Source organism: Volvox carteri (genome assembly GCF_000143455.1).
Source record: "Volvox carteri f. nagariensis unplaced genomic scaffold VOLCAscaffold_5, whole genome shotgun sequence".
Taxonomy (NCBI): domain Eukaryota; kingdom Viridiplantae; phylum Chlorophyta; class Chlorophyceae; order Chlamydomonadales; family Volvocaceae; genus Volvox; species Volvox carteri.
The window spans coordinates 327,049-347,266 of NW_003307548.1; the positions used below are offsets into that span (position 1 = coordinate 327,049).

A 20,218-nucleotide genomic window follows, 5' to 3' on the forward strand; every position below is an offset into this window, starting at 1 on the left:
TACCTCTTACCCACCCTCACCACCGTTTTGTGCTTTCCCTCCGCCTCCCGCTTCTTGCTGCCCTCTAAACTACCCTCCATATCTCTGGGATCAATCTTGCTTAGCTCATTTATAGCGCCATGGCAGGGTGGAGCCGTCAGCATCCACCAGCACAAACTCCCCTCAAAAATTTAGCATCTTCGAATCTACCCCTGTCAATTCGCCGCCTAACGTAACCCCCTACCCCTATATCCACCAGTGACTCTAGTTTATCATTTTGCTGGGTTAGCTCCTCGTACATCTCTCTCTCTCTGTGTCTAGGTCGCCGTATACTTTGTTGGGGGTCATGTTTTTGAGTGAGGAATGGGGTGTAGAGTTGTAATTCGCTCCTGGTCTATAAATCGTGTGGTGTTGTTGGCTAGCATGTAATAGCGTATGTATCGTTTGATGGTCTTGGTTGCCACGTCCACTATGCCTAGCTTGTTGCCCCTGGACATATGGTCGTCCTTAGCCACTTACGTATCTCGAATGGTACGCTCTCCTTGGCCTTATGCTGGAATTCTCTCACCTTCTCCATGCGTTATTTTAGCACTTCTTCCTTCGTTTCTTTCTCTTTATTGGAAAGCTCTCTTAATAGCCGACGTTTCTCTAGCGCCTTCTCTTGTGCCTTCTGCAGCTGGGCAATTTTCTCTGCTGTCAATTGTTTTTTGGGCATGGCAACGGTTTGGGCTTCAGGCTCAGACATTTCAGTGGCTTCAGACATTATAGATATTTATAGTAACGTCAGAAAAAACTTAGTGGAATTTCAGAGTTATTGGCATGGTTCTAAGGATGGGCATGCATTTCTCTGCTTGCCACACCCCTTCCAGTGCTTGTATTTAGTCTTATCCAGACAAGGTTGTAAACCATGAGATGAAAAGCCCTCCGGGGGCGTCTGCAACCGCTCATGTGCCCATGCTGACAGCATATGGTTTCAAAAAGCACCCCCAAGCTCCGCCTCCCCACCAGGAAGCCCCCAATTAAACTGATGGGCAACCCATTGCCTCAGGCAACAGCCTTGACAGTAACCAGTGCACTTGGTCCCTAGCGCGTTGCTGCCTTAGCACAGCAGGCATTCCTTTCCAGTACTCCACTGCCTGGCACCTCATCAACACCAATCGCTACAAGTTGGCCAGCACCGAGGAGCCCGTGTTCCCAGCTGGCGTACACATCCAACTGGCAGTCACGCAGACGGTGCGGCATACCAGTGCAAACAAGCCGCCGTCATGGCCTACCTGGCGAGCAAGAATGGGGTCTAACGACCCCGGGCTGCTTGTGGCGGTCATGTGCGGTAGCCTGAGACCCAGAAGGAGAAGGCGTTTGGTGGGAGAAGTGTTGGCTCTCTAATTTGTCCTCCTGTTTGTAGGTACTCTGTGTGTGGGTGCGGGTTGCAGGTTGGAATTCTGGCTTGTCTCGATGGCTCCTAGCATGCATCGCATATCAGCCATTTTGTTGTTCCCATTTATGAATTTTGCCATTTGCGCCATTTTGCACTACAAGGCCATTTGTGCCACCACTGGACCGGTCGTGGGCCACTGCCACATGTGACATAAGACGGGGTTAGGGGCCCCTAATGTAAGTCATCACGAGGTGCTGACTGTCGTTACCCTGGCGGCCCGGTGAGGTGAAGAGGGGGTAACCATGTGCAGTAGTCAGAGTTGAGCACGATCGTTACCCGGATGTAACGACGTCCCCGGGGTAACGATTGTCATTACATGGTCACGGAGATCGTAACTATCATTTCGGTGCCATAGGGAACCTGGTCCGACCCACGTGGTGTGGCACCATACTAAGAGCACAGGACCCCCCATCCAGCAACTGGCAGCCAGTTGACATCGAGGCGATGCAAAAAGAGATGGGAGGGGCGGAAGGGTGCGCCAAGCAAGGGGTGCAATGGCAAGTGTTAGGATAGCCATGGGGGTGCTACACTACGCATTCTAACATGGAATGCTCCCATCGCCTACGGCAATCGCCTGGAATTAATTGCGCAAGGAGTTATATGTCCTGGCGATTACGACATTATAATTGCTACTGAAAATAAAGTCCTTCCATGCAACCTGTCCAGGCCTTTGGCGCCGTGTGGGAAATGCCTCGCGGGTGGCAAGGGTCTCTTGCTGGGCTGATGCTATCTTGCACCGTCCACGTCTGAAGTGGATGAAGACTTAAAACTGGCGGACACAACCTGGCCGACAGCATTGCTGGACCGCTGGGTGACGCAATCTATGCATTGCGGAGGGATGGAGAGAGATTCTGTTTCTGTGGGAGATTTTACTGCACGTGTAGGTGCGGCTAAGGAGACTGATTACGCATATCAAGCACCGTTCTCGCCTTTTGATAAAGAGCATTGCATTACACCAGCCTCTGAGCTCAGGGCGCTGGACCAAACAATTGATATTGTCGGCAAGAGGGTCCTGCACATGTGTTGTCAGCATGACTTAAGCATTTTCAATGGGAGAGTGGACGGGGACATCCCAGCTGGCCACACGTTCACTGCTAGCAGGGGCAGCACGGTCGACCTATTCACTGGGTCGCAAACCCTGCTTGTTACTAGCCCGCACCTGAGTGTGATGCGCAACAATGCATGGGGTACATGACAGTCCAAGTTCAGTGACCATTGTCTGGTGACTTTGATAATCCCCATCCCCGCAGCAGGACAAGGTGCCTCTCATAAATTTGTTTGATAATGGCGGCAAGAAGCGTTTCCAAGCCCTGTTTGCTGACCCCGGGGGCCATGTTGTCGTATGTTGCCATGTAGCATGTTGCAACGTCGCATGTCGCAACCCAGGGGGTGCCAATAAACTTGCACACAGCCATACATGCGGGTCAAGCTGGGTGGAAAGCTAGGCATGCCCTTCAGTGTCAGGTGGGGCGTCAAGCGAGGAGCACTGATGTTGCTCACATACCTGAAAGAGTTTTGCGAGGCTACATACTGGCATGCAAGTGAATGCGGCTTAGTGCAAGGTACTGTACTTCAGTACAACCCCAGCACAGCGCAAAGAGTGGGCCACATGTGGTTTCACACTGGGTGGTGTGCGGTTGAAGGTCCTAGGGAATAAGGAAACAGCCCGCTACCTAGGTTTGCACTACGGTGCTGGGCACAAATTCACAGACTGCATTAAGGAGCTTGTGGTGAGCATAGCTGAGGGCCACATGCTGAGGGCGATGACGCATTTGATATTGGGGGTGGTCGGGGGTGTCATGATGAGTAAGCATGTCGGTGTGTGTGTGTTTAGCCAGTCGCGACCAAGTCCGTGGACCATTGTGCGCATGGACAAGAGACAAGCAAACAAGCATTGCATCATAATGCATGGGTGATTTGTGTGTGCTTGTGAAAGCCTGCATTTGCAAATATTAGAGAGTGGCCGGGTGTCGTGCCACACACGCCAGAAATAGAAATAGAAATAGTCATACCCTGGTAGAGGCAAGTGGTATGTGTTAAGGGAGTGGGGAGGGATGAGGAAACAGGCCAGGCCCGTAGCCTGTACACTCCCAATACCGGAAGGGGTGGGGCGAGGGGGTGGGCCATGCCCGCCTCCCGCACGCTCTGGTTACACCCCACCGGGCCAGCCACTGCCGGGGTCGCCTGGTGGCTGGCCCCACTCGAGGCGTCGTCATGTGAGGACGATGTTATTGAGTGAGGAGACCACGTGGTCGTGCAGGGCGTTGCAGCATTGTCGTGCGGCATGTGCGGTGGCTCCAAGGGAGGTGAGTAGGGGGTGGAGGTCTTTGCGGATTGTGCCGGCAAAGCCCAGGCTAATGGAGTTTTGGGCGGTGTACTGTACTTTCCAGCCTGCCTCTTCCAGGGCGGCCTTGAGGTGTGCATGTTGTTCAGCTTTCTCGTGTTGTTTTGTGGTGTGGTTTGTGTCAGCAGAGTAGCCTACTTCGATGATGTGGACGGTGTGGTGCTGGCCGGGGATGATGCTGAAGTCGGGGGCGTGGGTGGCGGCTAGCATGATGGACGGGATGAGTAGGATATCCGGGCGGTAGTTGAGGTGTCGGCCCGGGGGTTGGCCATCTGTGTCGGGGAGGAGCCACACTGGGAGGCGATTGTCAGCGACATAGTCTGGGAGGTCCTCCTTGGAGGTGGCATCCATGACCATGTAGCAGCCGCCCATGTCGCCGCACGAGATGGGCCGCACGCACCATGTGAGATGGCCATGTGAGATGGTCACGTGGGTTGTCACTTTTTGGCTGGGCACAGTGTTCCGTGCCACAATGCCAGTATCATGTAGATGCCTGCAGGCCCCTGGTGCCTACACTGCGTAGATAGACACCCCCTCAGAAAAAACTTCCATGGGGGGCAAGCCCCCCCAAACCCCCTGTAATTCGGGGCCCAAAAGGTGAAAAAGCGTCTACATGCCGTAGACACATCCGTAGACACATACCCCACGGAGACACGATAGCTTCTACATTTTTCGTCCATCTGGGGGCGAATTTTTTAAATTCGGTCCCTCATGTAACCAATGCAATCTAATTTTTACACGTAGATGGAAGATAAGAGCACTGCCATGCCGGACACCAGGAATGGCACTGTCTTGTCCAGCCCTTTGTATGGCAGGATGAGCACATGTGATGGGTTGTACGCCTGCATGGGGAGAATGGGGCCGTATGGGTAGGGCGAGCCTCCAGGGTTATCTAAGGTGGAGGCCACGCTAGGTTCGAGAGACCAGGCAAGACCTGTGTACTGAGACCAGGCCGTAAGACCACACTTCGGCTGTAAGCCCTGAGATCTCTCCCCTCAACTCTGGTTTCTGGGCAATAGCCCCAAGCCCTCTGATAGGGTGTTCTGTAACACACGCTTGACTTGTCCTGACTTGACCTGTCCCTCCGTGTCCCACTGCACCGAGCACGCTAACCTCCAAGCGCCTGAGACTGTCAGCAGCAGTGTGAGGCCCCTTTCCCCTTACCCGTGCACAGGCTCCAGCCCTGCTCACCCCGAGCCCCTCTCTTCCCCTGTGCTCCCTGAAGGCTAGGAACCATGTGGTTCATGTCCCTGGTTGACACACTCAGGTGGATCCCGTGCCCGGACTCTCCCGTTACAGCTCTCCAGCTAACGCTTCTGCATCTCTATTCTACCTTCAGCTGATGCTTTCACATCTTGATCCTACCTGCAGCTCATACGCTTCCGCATCTCGATTCAACCTTCAGCCCATATGCTTCCGCACCCTACTTCGTGAGCAGCACTCTCCCTTGACAGCCTTTCACACACTTCAACACATATCGAGACCAGCAAGTGGTTGCTGTGCTTCACTAACCCAGCGTCTGGTCCTCACACCAACGTTGGGCAGGGAGCTTTCCCTGAACCTTGGGCACCTTCAGGAAAAAAATCTGTACATGTATATGCCTTTTGCACCCTGAGGGTCGTGCGCATTACAAGCTCCTTGCGGCAGGGAATACACCCTATGATTCATGGGACACTGTAACTGTAATACATATGCAAAAGTCTCAATCACCCACAAAACAAGTAGGGCCCCAGCCCATCTCAGTAATGATGCTGAGGCCGCCTACCCACCCGCATCTTGGCCACAACTGCTTCCACTAGTTCCTCCGTCAGCACTCAGTGCTGCGTGATTGGCTTTGTCCAGCTTTAGCAATGAAGAATGGCCCAACTGTAACCCACACGTGCGATCATGGCATCCTTGGCCATGCAGCAGCTGCATGCCCGATGGGCCCCTCCTCCAGAGGCAAACAGGAGGTGTGAAGATCAAAACCATGCGCCTTATGCATCTATCAAACCATGCACCATGCACCCGCCACGTGCGACTGCCATAATGACTGTGGCTTAATTAGCGCCATCAGCTGTGCGAGCCAGCCCCGCCTGATCAGCAGCACGAGAAGAGCCTGTGGTTGAGCAAAAGCAGGTGTTGGCCGGTGCAGTGTGCATCAGTCAGCGCAGCGACTTCAGGCAGGCACCTTTGGCGACGTGTGCGCACTCCTATGCAAGCCCGTCCTTGTCCCTAACATACCGCAGGAGGCCTCGCCATCGTGGTGCCTGCTGCGCAACTTGCAGCGCCTTGATATCCCGTTGCAGCTGCGCGATAGTGGCTTGCAGCTGCGCGATAATCTGCGCCCGCTGCGCGATAGTGGCTTGCAGCTGCGCGATAATCTGCGCCTGCTGCGCGATAGTCTGCGCCTGCTGCGCGATAGTCTGCGCCTGCTGCGCCTGCGCCTCTTGTAGGGCACGCAGCAGCTGCTGACCAGCGGCCGAATTAAGAGAAGCGTTGCTAGTTGCATCTGAGCCCGACACGGCAGACATAGTTCGAGGTCGTCTTGGCAGCCGATGCCGCAGTGCTCGTCTAGCGCGCGTAATATGCGTCGATATGCTGATATGTGTGAGACTAAAGTCACACGCCTCGTTCTCGGGCACTTGAGCGAGCACAGAGCATCGCTGTGACGCAACATTACAGGCAGGGCTGTGGCGCATCATTGGACGCTATGTTTATAATAAAGATATGCACGAACTTGCAAACGGGCACACCTTGCCAGGAGTGTAACGCCACTAAGGCGGCCCTTGGCTCACCGGGCCAACGGTCATCGTACCAACGGTACATCCAAGAACTATTCATAATCTTTCCAATACCAAACGGTATTTATCAATACCACCTTTTATCGTTGGATAATTATCTTCACAACCGCCCGGGCACTCCTGGCAAGGTGTGCCCGTTTGCAAGTTCGTGCATATCTTTATTATAAACATAGCGTCCAAATATGGGGGCGTCTTGTACGGTCTGTTTATTCGGCACAGTAGGACCGGACACATTTGTGCGAGGGGCTGCTTAACAAATCGAAGCGGAACAAATTTAAATCCTTGAAGACCTATCTAATGCCTTGTTTATTTCTCTGTGACGTATTCAAAGCTAAAAGTAAGGGCAGCAAATTAGTGTATAATACAAGTTACAAGTTACAAGTGCCGCACGAGTGCGGGGGTGTCCGTCAAAGCCGGGAGGCCATGGACTATATGTATTGAAAGTTGATTACACCGTACGACCGACGGCGGTTTGGGTCCTGCCAACTAGACCCCTCCTCATCCAGTCACCCAACATCCGTAGAGACAGATCAGCCACCACCCCCGCCCGGCCGTCAGGGCGATGGATTCAGGGCGATGACCTGGATCCACTTCGCCTTGCACTTTTTGATACAGGGCGATGGATGACGTACAACAAAGGTCACACTTGGCAAGAGAACATAAGCCTGCCAACTGAAAACAATTCAGTATTTCTTTAATGAATAAAAGGAATGAAATGCTGCTAAAACATCCAGTGTTGGAAAACGTAGGTGGCGCCGCAATGCTCACCCTCTGACCCACCTAATGCCTTGAGGAATCATAAGACATGATTGGATGGCGTCCCAGTCCATTGCTGGCACAGCAAGCTGACGTATGGATGCGCGGGAAGCCCATTACCCAATCTCTTGCCGTTTCGGACATAGGGACCGTATAGGCTTAATGCCAGCGTCACGCTTTCAAAGAAGCGGATGTGGATAGCGAAGGCTCCCTATGTGCGGCATCCTTTGATAGCGATGAGCACGCTCGCTAGTAGCGTGCGTCCTTTTACAGACGTGACGTATCGCGTGCGTCTTTTTATGCATTCGTGATAAGACGCGAATACATGTTGCATTCAATATTCATCATGTCCCATTGCAGAAGCTAGCTGCATGTGGGAAACTCCGATTCTGCGTTCGTGGGTTAGCTCACCGGTAATACCAGACATGCATATCTACCAGAACTCACGACGCATGGCAGAATCATTTACACAGGCCCTGAAACGTATAGTTCGATCATGAGGATCATAAATCTAGGAAAGGATCCTATCTCTTCATCGCTAAAATTCTCTCCAGACCACGTAAAACGACAAGGACACGAAAACGGACCCACGAGCAAAGTTCAGCAGCGAACGAGGATGGTATACTGAATAGATGATCCACTCGTTGGCCTCGTCAGGGTTGGGTTAGAAGCTCGCGCAACCCCGATGGCCAGGTAATGGACCTACTAAACACCACCAAACCTGAACAATATCTTACCAACATTCATATAGCGAACGTTATCAACCTATGTTTCGCATTCCTTATGCCATGCAAGGGCGCCCATGTGCATGACTCCCACTCCATTCTTGTAAAGCCTCTTTGTGTAAAGCCGCACCCCTTGCTTACAACAAGCAAATCAACGGCTTGTTCCAACATTCTTCATTGATTTTAAGCCTATATGGTCCCTATGTCCGAAACGGCAAGAGATTGGGTCATGGGCTTCCCGCGCATCCATACGTCAGCTTGCTGTGCCAGCAATGGACTGAGTACTTAAGCTACTGGGACGCCATCCAATCATGTCTAATGATTCCTCAAGGCTTTGTGCGGATCAGAGGGTGAGCGTTGCGGCGCCACCTACGTTTTCCAACACTGGATGTTTTAGCAGCATTTCATTCCTTTTATTCATTAAAGAAATACTGAATTGTTTTCAGTTGGCAGGCTTATCTTCTCTTGCCAAGTGTGACCTTTGTTGTACGTCATCCATCGCCCTGTATCAAAAAGTGCAAGGCGAAGTGGATCCAGGTCATCGCCCTGAATCCATCGCCCTGACGGCCGGGCGGGGCCACCACCACCATCTCAGCATGCGAAACTTAGTCCATCAACTAGACCTCATCTCCACACCTCAGCAGCGTTAGTAAACCTAGACCTCCCGAACAATGTCGGGGGTCTGACCAGGAATCGAACCCGGAACCTTCATATACACGAAGGCGCCACCAGACCAGTATAATAAAAAGAACGCGTATCGTATCAGGTAGCAGGACCGCATCGGACCGCTAGGCCTTTCACCTATGTTTAAGTAAGATAATTCTCGAAAGTGTTAATAGATCAACATATGTGGTGGACTCTCCGGCAGTTACGGAAACCTGCCTGTAACCTGCCTGCTTGACGGCGTAACAGCAAATTACACGCAGGAAGCAACTGTTAAAGATAGCTAACTTAATACTACGGCGAGAGAATTATATTCAAACTGACATAAGCGTTTGGAAGCGCTTGGGCCGCCCACAACAACACCTGACGTTTCTTAATTGCTCCAAGTTTAATTTGATCCAAGATATGCATTTAATACGAGAGAGCTGATCCCGTTGAGGCTAACAGAGCGAGTGCTTAGCTAGGCTTGGCTGTGTTTTATCACCTTGGTCAGGGAGGTTCTGGGGCGATGCTAGCAAGCGCCAGCTCACACTTGTGACACAGTGGCCGACAGTGGCCGCCGGAAAGGAAAGAATTGCGATACCTCCAGTCGAAAATGCTCAGGTGACGCCTGGGCCCTTTCGGACACCTTATACTCCTCCAGCCCAATCAGCTCCCAAGCTGTGGACCGTCCTGCTCATCCTGTGGGCCTTTCCGCAGCCCCGCCAACCATCGAATTTACGAACTGTAAAGCTTTAGATAGTCCACACTAGATATATCAGTATCAGGAACCCTGCGAGAAGCATCTGGACACCTCTGCACTCGCACTAATCTTAAGTACTGGTTTGCAAACAGGGCACAACAGGACAACATGGCTCTATAAGCCCCAACCTAAGCGCCACCGCGAGCGCACCTCCCGTTCCATTCCATGGGAACCTCCACTCAACCAGTTAAATACGTGTGGCCCCTGTGCCCCCTCCCAAATCAAGTATTCGCCCAGCCTCCCTTCCCCCCTCCCTTCCCCCCTCCCTTCCCCCTTCCTTCCCCCCTTCCTTCCCCCCCAACCCCACCGCCCAGCCCCGGCCCACACACGTCCTCAACTCCCCGCCTGCTGTATCCTGCAAGTGAGAAGCGCCGCCTGCAGCTGCCCCAGCGCCGCCAGCAGCGCCGCACTGCATCTGCAGTTGTTGCTGTACACGGGCCCTAAGGTCAGCGCCGTAAGGCCCGCCAGCCCCCGCAGCTCCCCAGCCATCAGCCCCGCCACCTCACTCCGCGGTGGAGGCGCATCCAAGTACAGCGTGCGCAGGTTGACTAGGCGGCCCACGGCACGAAGGTTCTCCAAGGAGAGGGGGGTGGAGGGCAGCCGCAGCGACAGGCTGGTGAGGGGCGCCACGGGGCGTGATCGCGGCGTCAGGGGCGGCAGCACTGCTGACGTCAGCGATCCCGTGGGCGCTTGGGGAGGTGCATGAGAGGTGGAGGTGTTGGAAGGCGGTGTGGCTGCCGCCGTAGTACTAGTGGTGGGTAATGTGTATGCTGCCGTACTGCGTGACAGCATGCGGGTGAGAGTGTAGTCCTCCACCACACCAGACAGGCAGCACACCTGGGGAGCCCGTAATGGGGGTTGGGGAGGGGGAGGGGGAACCTCAGAAATGAACTGCCCGACGGCGTCCAAAGTCGAAAGGCCGGGGGAGGCGGGGGTTGAGAAATAAGGCCCCCAGCGAAACAACAAGGTTTTAAACAGCAGTCGCCACTCAAACCGCATAAACAACAGCTGCATGTACACGTCAGCCCTGCCGTACTCTCCACCCGAAGAAAAAACCTTCAACACTCCCCAGCGCAATCCTAGGGCCCCCTAGTGCCTGCACACGAGGCCCCTCTACCGGTAAGCTCACCCCCACCCCCCTTTTCGCCGGCCGACGACCTGCAGCTTCCGCAGCCAGCCCAGTGCCCCCACCGCCACCGCATCCGCCATTTGAAGCTCCCCCGCGCGCCGGTGCTGCAGTCGTAGCTCCTCCAGACGAACCCCCACGGCCGGCAGTAGCCGCCAAAACGGAACACCAAACCGGCAGTAGTCCAGATGTAGCACGCGACAACGAGGCAGCAGCGGCGAAGCTGGCGGCGGCGGCGGCGCCGTCGCTGCCGTCAGCGTGACGGCGAATAGGCTGAGTTTCTTCACCGATGGCGGCAGCAGGTGGAGGGAGATGGTGGCGGGGGCGTCGCTGTCGTTGTGTAGGGTCAGCTGTGTGAGGTGGGTCATGTGGGCACCCAGCGCCGCCACCCCACAGTCTGACAGCTGCAAGGTACCTGCGAATACAAACACGGCCAGTCGCCGACAGCCTCCTGAGAGCGCCTGAACACAGCGGTCGGGGGCAGGTGGGGGGGGAAGGGTGGCGGTCAGGCGGTATGTTTTAGTTTGTAATGAATGCCCGGGAACAGCTGCTGGTGTCAGGAAAGGGGCTCATCCTGAGGATGACTGTTTGGCTCTACCTGCGATAGTTGGGGCTGTACACGGGGCTGTGCAAAATCATATTCAACATGGTCGTGTTGGTGACGAGGGAAATTAGGTGTGCATAAGGGGGAGTACTGCCGACGCCGAAACACACACACACGGACACGGCGGACTGTCGGTGGCACCTGGTTATACACCGGCACCTCTCTGGGAAGCCCCAGCCGCTAAGTAGCTGTGTCTACCAGCTCTGCTCTACCAAAGCTAAAGCGGTCCTAAAGCATGGGCATGCGGTCCTCCACTCGCGCTGGCACCCACTCTAAGGTCCCACTCTTAGACGCGCGCCGACCCGTACATCCCCCCTGCTTCCCCCTGACGATCACTCACTAACTCCCGCGCAGTCAGTGACGACTCCTAACGGTAGCAACCGACCCTTTGCTTTGTCGTATATGTACGAACCGTTCCCATTCCCAACATCGCAGCATATACCCCTCCCCTCCACCTGCAGTCTGGCGTCATTGAGCAGCAGTTGGGTACCACCGCAAGCTGCATCCAAGCTGCAACCGCCCACAGCCGCCGCTGCTGCCGCCGCCGTCGCTGTCGACGGCAGCCTCCCGTCGCCGCTTCCCCTTCCTCGCGTGACAGAGCTAGTGCCGCTGCAAGCTGCCCCTGCTGCCAGCTCTCCTTGCTCCCGTTCCTCCCTTTCCTCCTCCTCCCTTTCCTCCTCCTCGTCCTCGTCCCCCGGGGCGCTAGCCCCCAGCTGCAGACGAGTAAGGCCCCCCAGCGAGGCCAGGTGACTTACATTGTGACTGCGAACTGAGTCCAGAACCGCACCAGGGAGGGGCGCCAGCCTCAGGTCTGTCAGCCGCCTCAACCGAGTTAGGAGGGAAAAGGAGTCCTGGGAAGCGAAAAGGGTGGGATCGGAGGGCCAGAGGTTAGGCAGGGGCGGCAGCGGCGGCGGCGGCGGAGGAGGAACCCGAGGTCTATCAGCCGCCGTCAAACAGCTATTACGCATAAGGCCTCATCCAGGGCGGGTGCCACCGGCCTACGGTACCCACTCCACCTCCTCTCCCTCCCCCATCCACACACATCACCCCCACCTACCAGGTGTATCCCGGTCAGGTGCAGCTGCGTGAGGCAGCCAAGTGCCAGCGGTATCTCGCCCAGGATACCGGAGGAGGCCGCAGCCAAGCGGAGAGACCGCAAACCTGTGGAGCCCACGCAATCCAGTCCCAAGCCGTCACCACCCCGGCCGACTGCTGTCCCGCCGCCGTCGTCGCCATCTACACCCCGCAGGTCCGCCAAATCCGCCCAGAAGTTGTCGTACAGTCGCCCTTGCTCCTGCAGTACAAGCTGCCTCAGACGGCTAAATCGGGAGATGGGTTCCAATGCCCGCCAGCTGCACGGCACGTACGACCGCGCATTGCCACCGCCGTCAGCGCCGACGTCGCCGCCGCGGTTGATGACGGCGGCGGCGGCGGCTGCGGCTCCCGTGACGGGTATCTCACTGGCCAGGCGGAGGCTGGTGAGGGCCGTCAGGGCGGCGGAAAGGCCGGCGACGGCGGCGGCACAATCAAGACGACAAGATCCCCCGGCCCCGCTGCCCGTACCGCCGCTGGCACAAGCGAATAGCGGTCCGTGTATGGTCAGATCCTGAAGGTTCGTAAGAGCCGAGAGCCTAGTCGGTGCGGGGTGATGGATGGGGTGGGGTAGGTTGGGGTGGGGTGGCGTGGTGCGATGCGCGGGGTAAGTGTGAATCAAGAGTTTGAAGTGGAGGAACTATGTATGTATGTATATATATGTATGTGTATATATATACACATATATACACATATATACACATACATATATACATATACACATATATATATGTATGTGTATATATAGGTAGCAGTTGGCCAAGGCAGCAGTTGGGCGGGATGCTCCCCCAGGTTGCCAGGTAGCTGGTGAGTTGCCGCCAAAGCAGCCGCACGGAGCGCTCGGGTCCCCTAGCCGGTCATCAACACACAGCACAGAGAGCCGCCGCACCGCACCGCACTGCGTTGCACTGCACCAGACGAGACGAGGCCAGGGAAGTCTAGACCGGGAGGCCGTGGAGGCCGCCAGTCCGCTCTCAGCTGCTGTCTCGGGGCTGTTGCCCCTGCCCCTGCCCCAGCGGCCACCAACCTTGGCTCGCAAGCCAGCAGGGGCAGGGGCAGGGGCAGGGCCGGGGGGGAAAGACGAACCACACGCGATTGAAGCTGCTGCCAGGGCAAGATAGTAGCAACCGAAAGAACTGACCGAAAGGCGTCCGTGGCGACTGTGACGACTGTAACCTCGGGATGACGACTGTAACCTCGGGATGAAGAATTGACGTAGATGTTGGAAGTCCTACCTACCTAAGCCGCCAGAAATATTATAGCCAAACCGTAAACTAGTAGGTGTAGAAAAAGTAGTGAAGGCGGCGAGAAAAAATGCTGACGTAAAAGTGGCGTAAAGTTGCTGGCCAGGAGAGAAAGCTGCAGGGCCGGGGGGGGGGAGCAGTAGGAGCCGTAACCCGCTTCGGGACGCCTCTACCCTCCAGGGAGGTCATCAGCCCACCAGCCCAGCAGCACCCACATCGGGAAGGCAAACGCAATCCAACACCGCCGCCCAAACACCGAAGACCCCCATGTCGGCCGCCCTCCCCCCCTCCCCCCCTCCCTCCCCCTCCCCCACCTACGCAGTGCCGCCACGTAGACAAACTCAGATCGCTCCACGTGGGCCCTACCCTCCAGGGACAGCCGCCGCAGCGAGGTCACCTGCGCATGCGTACCAGGAAGGGCTTTAGAGGGGTTTCTGAATGTCGATAACACGCAGCCTCGTGTGGAAGCGGATGCCGGATGGGCGCGAGCAGAGTGCTGGTGTCGTAGCCAACTAACTAATTGGCGTATCAGGAAGACACGCAGAGAGCGCTGTGGGTCGATGTGGGTCGATGTGGGTCACACGCACCAGTTGGTTACACGCACATGGCGATGTGGGTCGAGGGCGAACTACTCAATCAGACGATGACAGTCATCAACGCCCTCAACGGCAGTCGGCAGCACAAATCCCACCTCCCGATTGTGGTGACGGAGCCACAGCAATACGTGTGCGGTACAGTTCGGGTGCGTATATGTATGTATGTAAGCCCTCTGGGCCGCACTATCCGGCGTGGCCGGAGCTTCAGCCCAACCCTATCCGGCCAGTAGGTACGCCTCTCAGCCAACACCGCACACCTGGGCTGCTTCCAGAAGCATCCTGTACGACAACACGCCAGCCAGCGTCAGATCCTCCAGGGCGGGAAACCCCACAAGGCCCAATCGCTCCCAACCGACAGCGCAACCATCAGGCGCCGCTACTGCCGTCGACACCGCAGCGACCGGCGCTGCTACTGCTACCGTTGCATCTGCCCTGGCTGCGGCGGTGGGTGCAGGGGCGGGAGGCACCAGGCCCCTCAGCACCAGCAGCCGCAGATGGGGTAGCCGGTAGAAGGCGTCCAGGGGGAGGGTGTGGAAGCCAGCCACACCCAAATCCAGATCCAGCGCCGTCACGTGGGAAAAACAGACTCCGCTGCCGCTATTGCCGCGGCTGATACTGCCGCTGATGCTGCCGCTGTTACTGTTGCTATTGCTGTTGCCTAAGCCAATCAGCGGAGCGGCGTACTGCTGCCTGCCCTGCGGCGGCTGCTTTTTCATCTGGGCTTGTGTCAACAACGCGGGTCCCTTTTGCTGCTGCTGCTGCTGCTGCTGCTGTTGGGTTCCTGGCAAGAGGAAATTGGGGAAGCGCAGCGACAGGCGTGAGCAGGCGGGGAAGCGGCGGTGCACGGCGGCGAGTTGACGGGCTGCTGTGCGCGGCAGCGGTGAGAGGCTGATGGCGGCGGTCTGGACTGCGGCTCCCGCTGCCGCGGCCCAGCCCCGGCACACCAGGCGACAGTGGGGCCGCTCGCGGCGGGGCAGGCCTCGCACCGCCAGCAGCAGCGCGGCATCTGGTAGGGAGGCCCAGTCCGGCCGGGAGCATGACGCTGCAACCTGTGGACATTTAGAATGAAAAATATGGAATTGGAATCAGAACGTGAGCGCGGGGGAGCTTGATGAGTTTCAGACGCGGGACAAAAACTAGGGACTTTTCAAAGAATTTAACTTTGATGCTTCGATATAACCTCTTGGGACGCTTATCATGCGCCTATAATTTGGCCAACAAATTGGCGGTCTGGCAAAAGTGCGGAGTTGCCCAGGAAGGCACTTGCCTGCGGCTGCGGACTCGCCGCGATGGTTAGCGCACTATCGGGGGTTGGAAGCGAGCTAGTTCGTCTTCGCGTAAAGGTTTTCATAACATTTAGGTTTGAACGGTATCTTGGAAGGTAATTGGCTAGGTCTGTAAATCAGTCGCTCAGGACCAGCAAGCCCGCCTGATCCGTTTTGGTGTTCGGGAGGTATCGGAGCACGTAAATACTTGAAAAGCTGACACTGACCAGTTGACTCAATATGGGATGGGGCATGGTAATACACATTACGTGACTGTTGTGCTAAATACAGATGTTTGGAAGCTTAGGCTTTCAGGAAGATTTCCAATTATCGGATGACCATGATCCAACGGTCGGGTGTGAAGTCGCGCTCAGAAGCGTAGCTGGCCATGTTGAGGCGATCAAACCGCTTGCATGCCTCCACACGATCATCTCCTATGCAGACGTAGGTATGCCAAGCGACCCAAATCCTGGCCGGCAAAACTTGACCGACCCACGGGCCACCGGCGAGTCTTTTCGCCAGCCTATCGCATTTAGCAGGCCTCAACCACGTTGCGCCGAGAGATGAAATTTACCTATTATGCTCTGGTGCCAGCCGTGGTCCCGACTCGTCAGCTAACCCAGATGGCCAGAAGTGGTGGCAAGCCGAAGATGCCGGCTGCGCCCAGCCTGACGTCGTGGAAGCTTGTAAGCGATGTGACGAGCATCTTAATCAAAGCTGCGTTATAGGTATGACGCTGGGCTGCACCTCTCATAGCTTACTGGCAGTACTGACTGACTCCGTACAAGCTGGATGCGCATTGTACGCTTGCACCATACAGTGATGCAGATAATGCATATGCAATTAACTATGCTGCGGCTTGAAATTGGTGGCCCCGCATCCGCTTTAGATGCAGATCTGGAAAATGCGCTATGCTTAGTCACGCAGTCATCAGCGTCGAAAGTGATGAAAGCACGTGCAAGAAATGTATCAAGGAACTTTTGTTGCTTAGATATGGTATGCTAAGCTGCTTTCCGTAGCACATTAAAAGACGCATTCGGGGCTGCAGCGATGGACTCTAACGTGTGCTTGAACGCGAACGTGACCTATGCTCACCGCGTAGATGACCCAGGTATGCCTGATATAGCTTAGTTACCCCATCAATTTATTTCCAGCAACAACAATGCACGCTTACCGGGTTCCGGAGGATGTGGACTACCTTCTTGCCTAGAGAAAGCTGGCCAGTCCACATGGAAGGGATGTCTCAGCAACCGTGGGCTCCTGACGACTCATCATTTATGGGGTCTCTCGCTGTATCTCTGCTCCGCGGCCTTGTCCGCGACCTGCGTCGCGACGACCTAGGCCATGCTCATGGCCAACCCTCACGGACTTTGCACCTGTACGCCCTTGTTCCCCTTTACCCCCTTGCCACAAAGCGAACTACAACTGGTGCATCGTCCCCGAGTCGGCATATGATGCGATCCTGTTCGCTGGAGTCGCTTTGCTGGTGGCATGCGTCGTGTCCGGGCGATTATCGGCGGTTTGGGTGCTGGTAGCAGGTGGGCATGCCCTGATTTCCCTACACGGCTCCTCTGGGGGTGTGGGCCAGATATGCCGAAGGCAGCGTGGCCGTGGTCATACCGAGCAACACATCACAGCACGGCACACCATACCATCCGCAGTTCGGGTGGCAGGGGGAGCGCAGCTGAAGGCTGCGGCTCCGCCTTACAGCCGTCCCTTTCCCCCTCCCTTCACTCCCGTAGAATATCGCATTTAGTCCCCTCACATTCACCACACACACGTCCAGGTCCGGGAAACCCTCGTCACACCGCCTCCGCCGGCGTGTATGTCGTTCTGTCAATCCGTTCGTCTGTCTGCTCGGGCGACGCGGTGACCGAGGGGCTAAACCTCCCTCCCGCCAAAACGCCAAACCTCCAAATGGCACCACCGCACTCGGCACTGGACCGCATTTGGCACTGGACCGCATTTGGCACTGGACCGCACTTGGCACTGGACCGCACTTGGCACTGGACCGCATTTGGCACTGGACCGCATTTGGCACTGGACCGCACTTGGCACTGGACCGCACTTGGCACTGGACCGCATTTGGCACTGGACCGCATTTGGCACTGGACCGCATTTGGCACTGGACCGCACTCGGCACTGGACCGCATTTGGCACTGGACCGCATTTGGCACTGGACCGCATTTGGCACTGGACCGCATTCGGCACTGGACCGCATTTGGCACTGGACCGCATTTGGCACTGGACCGCACTTGGCACTGGACCGCATTTGGCACTGGACCGCATTTGGCACTGGACCGCATTTGGCACTGGACCGCACTTGGCACTGGACCGCATTTGGCACTGGACCGCATTTGGCACTGGACCGCATTTGGCACTGGACCGCATTTGGCACTGGACCGCATTTGGCACTGGACCGCATTTGGCACTGGACCGCATTTGGCACTGGACCGCATTTGGCACTGGACCGCATTTGGCACTGGACCGCATTTGGCACTGGACCGCACTTGGCACTGGACCGCATTTGGCACTGGACCGCATTTGGCACTGGACCGCATTTGGCACTGGACCGCATTTGGCACTGGACCGCATTTGGCACTGGACCGCATTTGGCACTGGACCGCATTTGGCACTGGACCGCATTTGGCACTGGACCGCACTCGGCACTGGACCGCACTTGGCACTGGACCGCATTTGGCACTGGACCGCACTTGGCGCGTCGGCTGCACCCTAGTAGAGGCAAGCGCCCACCGAGCTCAGCTACCTCCGCCGCTCCCTACGATTATGTAGCAGTATCATCCCACACATGCGGGGCCCCTCCGTTAGCAGCTCCAACTTCTCTCAGGTCCCAACTCGGTGTACATGCCTTGCTTGTACGGTGTATATGTACGATGTATAAGTACGGCGTATATGTAACGGTGTGATAAGCTCAGCCGCTGTGCCCGGTGTTTCGTTTTCACCTCCGCCGTCTCCCGGCGGTTCCCAATCCCCTGGCGGGGTCCCCAGCACACTCCCAATACACACTGCACCCCTAGTAAAGGTAAGCTAGGACGCTCTTTCCCCCCTGCCTCAGGTAACAGTAACGGTTTTTGCGTTAACTCCAATCCGGACATAGCAGTGATAGTCCCTGGTGGACCCGACCTCCCCCTCCCCTGCCCCTACCTGTTTTTTCCCATCCAGGCGCTCTGTGCGAGGTCGCCTCCTACCGCGCCAATTTGGGTCGGTTCGGTAACAGCGTGGCTGTGTGGCTGGGGGGCATCCACCCCGGGGAGGTGTTCTTCTACACCTTCCTACCGCCACTGCTACTGGACAGCGCAGCCCGAGTGGACTTTTTCATTTTCAAAAAGGTGAGACACGTGACTTTGGGCGTGTATAAGAGAACGGAGGTCGGGGGAACATCGGGGAAATGAAATTTGCCGTATAAAACACACAACTGAAAACCCGAAGACCTGCCAGTCAGTTTACCCGGTCGTGTGCTTGTGGAATCGCTTTGGAACACAGGCCAAACGGCCAGGCACACACATACGTACATACGTACATACGTACATATGCACGTGTGCACGTTTGCACCAGACATACGTTATTGTTCTTCTTGTTATTGTTATTGTTCTTGACGGAGGATGTCGTTGTCGTACCCCCAGGTGCTGGTGCTGTCCCTGGTATTCGCCTTCGTGCTGGTGTGTACGACGACCCTGCTTGCCGTACCGCTGATGCTGTGGGTTTTGAGGCTGGGTCCCCGGTACGGTTGGAGCTGGGCGGACGTGGCGCTGTTTAACGCCATGGTGGCGTCCACGGATGCGGTGGCAGGTGGTTGGGGGTGGTTGGGGGGTGGTTGGGGAGTGGGTGGGGGCCCAGTGTTCGGTGGAGTGGGGGTTAATGGGTGGCGGATAGTGGGTGGCGGGGTAGTGGGGGTAGTAGTTTTGACTTAAAACCCTAAGTAAACAGAGTCCGGAGGGGGTGGGTTGTTAGGCAACAGGGGTTAGGTTCGGTGGCTTGGCGGGAATGGGTCTCGAGGGGCTGGGAGGGGTAGAAGCGGGTTGGCGTGCTGGGGAACAACCCCCCCGTTATGTCTCCCCCCTCCCCCGTTGCCCTTTCCCGGCCCTAGCAGACCGGGGCCTCGGCCCGGTGCCAGTACCGATCCGTTCCGGGCCTGGTTGCCCGGGCAGAGGGGGGTGGCGGGGGTGCTGCCTCGCCGCCTGGAAGAAGGGATCAGGGGAACCAAAAAATACTCATTATTAAGAGACGATTCACCTCACCCCTCACCTCACCTCTGCCCCGGTGAGAGCGGGCCACCGGCAATATTCTTTTCCCTGAACGAGCTCCCCACATCCCCGTCGTTTCAAAAATGTCCCAAACCCCTGGTGGTTGTCCGTTACCTCCCTCAACGGTTTCAGTTACCTCTGTCCTCCGGGCTGGTGGTGCTCCTGAGCTGCTGGGGGCGCTGCTGGAGGGGGAGTCGCTGTTCAATGACGCATCGGGTGCGGGGTGGGGGAGGAGGAGGGGGATTGAGGGGAGTACGAGGGGTGCATACACAGCGCGTGTGGGGCAGGCAAGTAGTCCCTATCGTGGGTTGGTAGGGTGAAGGAGGGAGAGAGAGGACGGGAAGGCATAGGGACCGGGAGGTAAGGGAGGCAGAGGAGGGAGGGTTCCGGGAGGCCAGGTGATGGGTGGAGTAAGGGGGGAGGGGGAGGGTGCTGGAGGGGTGGGGGGAAGGGCTGAGGGGGGCATGTTGGGGTGCATGCGCGGTGTGCGTGTTTGTACGCGATCTAGAAGGAACATTACGATGGTGCCGTGATGTGGTGTGGTGTGGTGTGCGATGATGGGGTTGCGCCTCAGCTCCCATTCCCGCAGCTTTCAG

General features: G+C 56.6%; 3 protein-coding genes across 3 annotated transcripts in view; 1 reads left to right on the forward strand and 2 right to left on the reverse strand.

The window, feature by feature from the left end:
- Positions 1 to 5,840: 5,840 nt before the first annotated feature.
- On the reverse strand, positions 5,841 to 6,584 carry VOLCADRAFT_87297 (uncharacterized protein; the record flags this gene model as incomplete). Its single annotated transcript, XM_002947145.1, has 3 exons — positions 5,841 to 5,859; positions 5,985 to 6,252; positions 6,539 to 6,584. 3 exons carry the CDS (start codon positions 6,582 to 6,584, stop codon positions 5,841 to 5,843), a joined length of 333 nt encoding a protein of 110 aa, XP_002947191.1.
- Positions 6,585 to 9,763: 3,179 nt separating this feature from the next.
- Positions 9,764 to 15,151, reverse strand: VOLCADRAFT_87298 (uncharacterized protein; the record flags this gene model as incomplete). The annotated part of the gene is made up of 7 exons (XM_002947146.1): positions 9,764 to 10,267; positions 10,622 to 11,017; positions 11,616 to 12,011; positions 12,218 to 12,791; positions 13,811 to 13,893; positions 14,350 to 14,528; positions 15,079 to 15,151. 7 exons carry the CDS (start codon positions 15,149 to 15,151, stop codon positions 9,764 to 9,766), a joined length of 2,205 nt encoding a protein of 734 aa, XP_002947192.1.
- A 1,256-nt stretch (positions 15,152 to 16,407) lies between these two features.
- VOLCADRAFT_87299 (uncharacterized protein) overlaps positions 16,408 to 20,218 on the forward strand; it is a gene marked incomplete at both ends in the record, with an annotated part of 35,137 nt that continues 31,326 nt past the window's right edge. The window contains 7 exons of the mRNA XM_002947009.1: positions 16,408 to 16,468; positions 16,773 to 16,895; positions 17,144 to 18,093; positions 18,367 to 18,400; positions 18,541 to 18,707; positions 19,002 to 19,167; positions 19,755 to 19,838. Coding sequence (XP_002947055.1) covers positions 16,408 to 16,468; positions 16,773 to 16,895; positions 17,144 to 18,093; positions 18,367 to 18,400; positions 18,541 to 18,707; positions 19,002 to 19,167; positions 19,755 to 19,838 — 1,585 coding nt within the window. The remainder of the gene's footprint in view (positions 16,469 to 16,772; positions 16,896 to 17,143; positions 18,094 to 18,366; positions 18,401 to 18,540; positions 18,708 to 19,001; positions 19,168 to 19,754; positions 19,839 to 20,218) is intronic.